The 4,482-nt window shown below is 66.4% G+C and overlaps 1 protein-coding gene across 1 annotated transcript in view; it reads right to left on the reverse strand.

Moving 5' to 3' along the window:
- The window catches only part of Mmp17 (matrix metallopeptidase 17 (membrane-inserted)), a 17,777-nt gene that overhangs the window by 7,403 nt on the left and 5,892 nt on the right, over positions 1–4,482 (reverse strand). The window contains exons 4-5 of the mRNA XM_013023035.1: positions 391–523; positions 119–248 (exon numbers count right to left, since the gene is read on the reverse strand). Coding sequence (XP_012878489.1) covers positions 119–248; positions 391–523 — 263 coding nt within the window. The remainder of the gene's footprint in view (positions 1–118; positions 249–390; positions 524–4,482) is intronic.

Raw genomic sequence — 4,482 nt, forward strand, 5'->3', positions numbered from 1 at the left:
GGCTCAGGCCTGCGAGGCCCCGGCTCAGAGTCCCGGGCACTCACGGAGGCTCAGGCCTGCGAGGCCCCGGCTCAGAGTCCCGGGCACTCATGGAGGGCTCAGGCCTGCCCACACCTACCTCCAGGACAGGTTTCTCTTGTTCCACTTGGTGGGTGGCGCGGTCTGGCGCCTCCTGCGCGTCCGGGCTGCGGTGGGCAGGTCCGGGAGGGAGCAGCGTGGGGTCTTCATAAGGGCCAGCGTGGCCTCATCTGTGGGGTGGACAGAGGTCAGCAGCTGGGCCTCAGCCCCCTCCCCAGCCAGGGGCTCACGGGCGTCCAAGGGTGTGCTCCCCTCCCTCTCTGCCCAGCCAGCAGCAGGACCGGGACCCCACCAACCCCCCGCGGCACTGACCCAGCGTGCCTGTGGCCTGCAGGCCCCCGAACTGCTGCATGGTGGCAATGGCTCTGGACAGCTCCTCCTGTGTCTGCAGCTGTCCCGTGGCGGGGTCGGCTGGGGGCAGGTAGCCAAATCTGCTCAGCCACTCCTGGGGGTGGAAAACAGAGTGAGGGGTGCGGAGGTGCGGCCCTGCCCCTGAGGAGCCTGCGCTGCTGTGCTGCCCAGGCCGATGCCACCCCTCCCTCCCGCCAAGGAAGCCACGCCACGCCTGAAACCTGTGAATGTGTGCTGCTGTGCGCACCAGTGCTAGAGCTTGAACGCAGGGCCTGGGCGCAGTCCCTTAGCAAGGCTGGTGCTCCCATGAGCCATAACTCCACTTCTGGCTTTCTGCTGGTTAACTGGAGGTATGAGTTGCACAGACTTTCCTGCCTAGCCTGGCTTTGAACCTCAATCCAAATCCTCAGATTTCAGTCCCCTGAGTAGCTAGGATTTTTGTTGTTGGTTGTGGGGCTTGAACTCGGGCCTGGGCTGTCCCTCAGCTCTTTTGCTTAAGTCTAGTGGAGTCACAGCTCCACTGGTGGCTTATTGGAGATAAAAGTTTCAATGGGGCTGGGAAGGCGGCTCGGTGGTAGAGCGCTTGCCTTGCATGCCTGAGGCCCTGGGTTCAATTCCTCAGCACCACATAAGCAGAAAAAGCTGGAAGTGGCGCTGTGGCTCAAGGAGTAGAGCATGAGCCTTGAGCTGAAGAGCTGAGGGACAGCGCCCAGGCCCAGAGTTCAATCTCCACAACCAACAAAAAAAGCAAGCAAAAACGCCTGGGGCCTGGTTCCAGTGGTAAAGCAATTGCCTAGAAAGCACAAGTGAAAGTTCTAGAGTAAAACTGAAAGATTCTTCAATGTGGCCCCCACCCCAGGCTGCTCCCTGGAGAAGGGAGGTCCTTGGGGTGTCTCTTCTGCGGTGAGCCTGAAGGTGCCTCCATCTGGCCGTGCCCAGGGATGTGGGGCCGAATGGGGTTGTGACCCCGTGGGACTGGTCTGCGGTGAAGGGCTGACAGGAGGGGCACGCAGAGGCCGCGTGGGGGCCTTCCCCGAGAGCCAGCACAGAAGAGGCCGGCCCAGCGCCGGGGGGCTGGGTCAGGGCCAATGCCCGGCGGAGGCCCAGCGTGGGGGGGACTGCGCTCACGCACTCCAGCCACCAGGTGGCGCTCCACACACGCCCACCGCGGAGGCTGCAAGGCCACTTTTCCTGCAGACTTGCTGGCTAGGAGGGTCTGGAGGTGTTGGTTGGCGTTTGGGGGTCCTGAGCCCACTCCTCACCGAGGCAAGCCCACGTTGGCCTGCCAGAGGCCCGAGGAGGAGATCTACTTCTCTGATTGTTGAACATTTCCCTTCCGAATCGACACGCGCTGGGGCCCGGCCCAGCCTGAGTGGGAGGCTGGCGTGGACGTCCTGGGCTGCTCAGGACGCGGGCAGCAGCGTTGCGGAAATGGGCTCCACCTCCCAGAACCCCCTGGGGCCTCACCGGGGACAGCCACCCGGCCTCAGGACGGGTGGGTATTTGGCTTATGAAGGCAGTGGGCAGGCAGCCCACCCAGACAAGGCCCGGGATGTCCAGCAGACAGGACAAGGTACAGCCTCTCCAGGGCCGGAGCGCCGACCTGCAGCCGCCACGGGGGAGCCGAGACAGCCGCGCGCCTGGGGCCGTCAGACCCGCCACACCACTGCGCTCTGGGCACGGCAGTGCCTCCTCCACACCCTGAGAACGGCCTGCCCCATGAACGCCAGAGCCCCTGAAACCTTGCCTGGACTCCGTGTTTGCTTTGAAGTTGGATACGTGGTTAACGTTGGCTCCTGCCTTTTCCTCTCAGGTGTGAGAGCACGTGGGCATGCTCACGCCTGTGCTCAAGTCCACAGGTGGCCGGGGCAGAGCCACCCGCCACCGGCTCAGACACACTCCGGGCTACCTCCAGCTGCAGGGAGCGCGGGGCACAGAGGTCGCTGACCACCGGGGAGGAGGTCCCCCTCCTCCCGCCCTCCCCAAGCCGGGCTTTGCAGAGGGGAGCGTGCGGGCCGGGCAGCTGCACAGCAGTGGAAGTCCTACCCCCCCCCCCCGGGGCAGACCTCTCCTGTGCCAGAGGAACCTCCCACAGGCCCCAGGCTGCTCAAGGGCCAGCAGCCCCCGGAGGCTGACCTGCAGTGGGCTTCAGCCGAGCACACCTGCAGACAGAGGGCGCCCTGCACCCCAGTGGGGGGGAAGCAGACCCCCCCCCAGCAATCTCCTAGGGCACAGGCTCCACAGCTGCCCGGGCTGACTTTTACCACCACACAGCCCCAAGGCTAACACGTTGGAAATGCTGAGTGAGGCTACTGGGCCAGCGAGGTGCCTGTGAGCCGAGGGCCCTGGGCAGCAGCCCGGGAGAGCTGCCCAGAAGCTGGGGTCCCGCAACAGCCCAGCCTAGCCCGCGCCTCACAGGAAGCCACGGGCGGCAGGCTCTGCCCCCCCCCATCTGGCCCCTGCCCGTCCCCCGGCTACTGCCTCCCTCGGGGTCCACAGACCCAGACACGGTCTCCAGGGCAACAGAGGCTGCAGCCGGCAGGGCTGAGCATCCAGAGGCAGGGTGAACCTTCCAGAAGGCCACTGGGAGGGGCCAGGAGAGAAGGAGGGGCCCTAGCTGGGCTGGGTGGTGACTCAGGGGTACTGGGGCCACAGCACGCGGGCGCCAGGACACCCCGCCGTGTCTGTGCACCCCCGTGCGGTGTCACCCTTCACAATGTGACACAATGTTCTTTTTACAGCTCTAACGAGGCGTAATGTGCGTAGCATAAACCCCCTCTGGTCATTTCAGCAAATTTACAGGGACGCAGGTAGCACCCTGGGGCTGCGCACCTACTTGGCTGCACCCCGGAGCAGGGCATGATGGCCCGCGGCCTGCAGAGCCCCCCCCCCCCGCAGGCCCCCCATCTGCTGCCTGGGGTGTGGGCGTCTCTGGGCAGCAGCCCCGCATTGCAAGCAAGCTAACAGGCCCAAGGCTGTGACAGCGGCCGCCCGGTGCGCAAGGGGATGGATGCCCAGAGGGGACGGGAAATGCATCCTTCGTACAGAGCACACGGTGAACAATGAAGCCCCGTTCACTCGGGTCCACGCGTGACATGACTGGACCACGGGAAGGCCGGGAGCTGGCCTTGGCCTCCTCTCGCGGGTGCTGGTGGGAGCGGCCCCACGTGTGTGGCTGGGGTGGAAGCCTGGCTGTGGCTCTGGGGCCTGCCCTGCAGCCTCCGCACTATAGTGAAGGAGGGGCGTGGGGTGCGGCGGGGCGGCACACAGGAAAGCCGTCCTGGGGTAACAGGACGGCCGGAGACTGGCAAGGAAATGGCAAGTGTAGAGCGCTGAGGGAAGCCCTGGACCCAGACATCCTGGAGTAGAAAGGAGCCATGGGGGGGGGGGGCGCTCTGGAGAGGACGGAGAGCAGGTGGGTCAGGAGCTGGGGACGGGAGCTCAGGAGCTGGGGACAGGAGCTCAGCCACTGGCAGTGGCCAGCTGGGTAGATGGCTGGGGCCCCAGGCAGGGGACACGTGGGCTTGTGCCTAGGCCACAGCTCCGGCTGTGGCTGCCCTGGTCATCTGCAGAGGCTGAACTCACCCTGGCAGGAGGCTGTCTAGGGCTGAAGTTGCCTTGTTCCATAGGAAACTGGAGGGCCGCGGGCTGGGCGGCACCACGGCAAGCGGACCCGGGTCTGCCCTCCCAGCGGCTGCCCAGACCCCTCGGACGCTCACCCAGTGGCAACCAGGGTCCTGGCAGCAGAAATGGGCCTCGCGCGTGCACAGCCCTCGCTAAAGAGACGACACTGTGGGATGAGGTTCCAGGGGGGGCAGAGCCGCTGCCACGCGGGTGTGCGCCCACGCCGCCGGCTGGCTGCCCCTCCCCGGGGCCTGGCCCTCTCCCCCAGGCTTCCCCCCTCCCCGACCTCCCCCCCAGGCCTGCCTCCTGCCCAGAGCCTAGCCGCCCCCCCAGGCCTGCCTCCGTCCCCCCTCAAGGCCTGGCACCCTCCCCCGGGCCTGCCTCCTGCCCGGAGCCTGGCCGCCCCCCCAGGCCTGCCTCCGTCCCCCC

The sequence above is a fragment of the Dipodomys ordii genome, unplaced genomic scaffold (assembly GCF_000151885.1).
Source record: "Dipodomys ordii isolate 6190 unplaced genomic scaffold, Dord_2.0 Scaffold66, whole genome shotgun sequence".
In the NCBI taxonomy this organism is placed as follows: Eukaryota; Metazoa; Chordata; class Mammalia; order Rodentia; family Heteromyidae; genus Dipodomys; species Dipodomys ordii.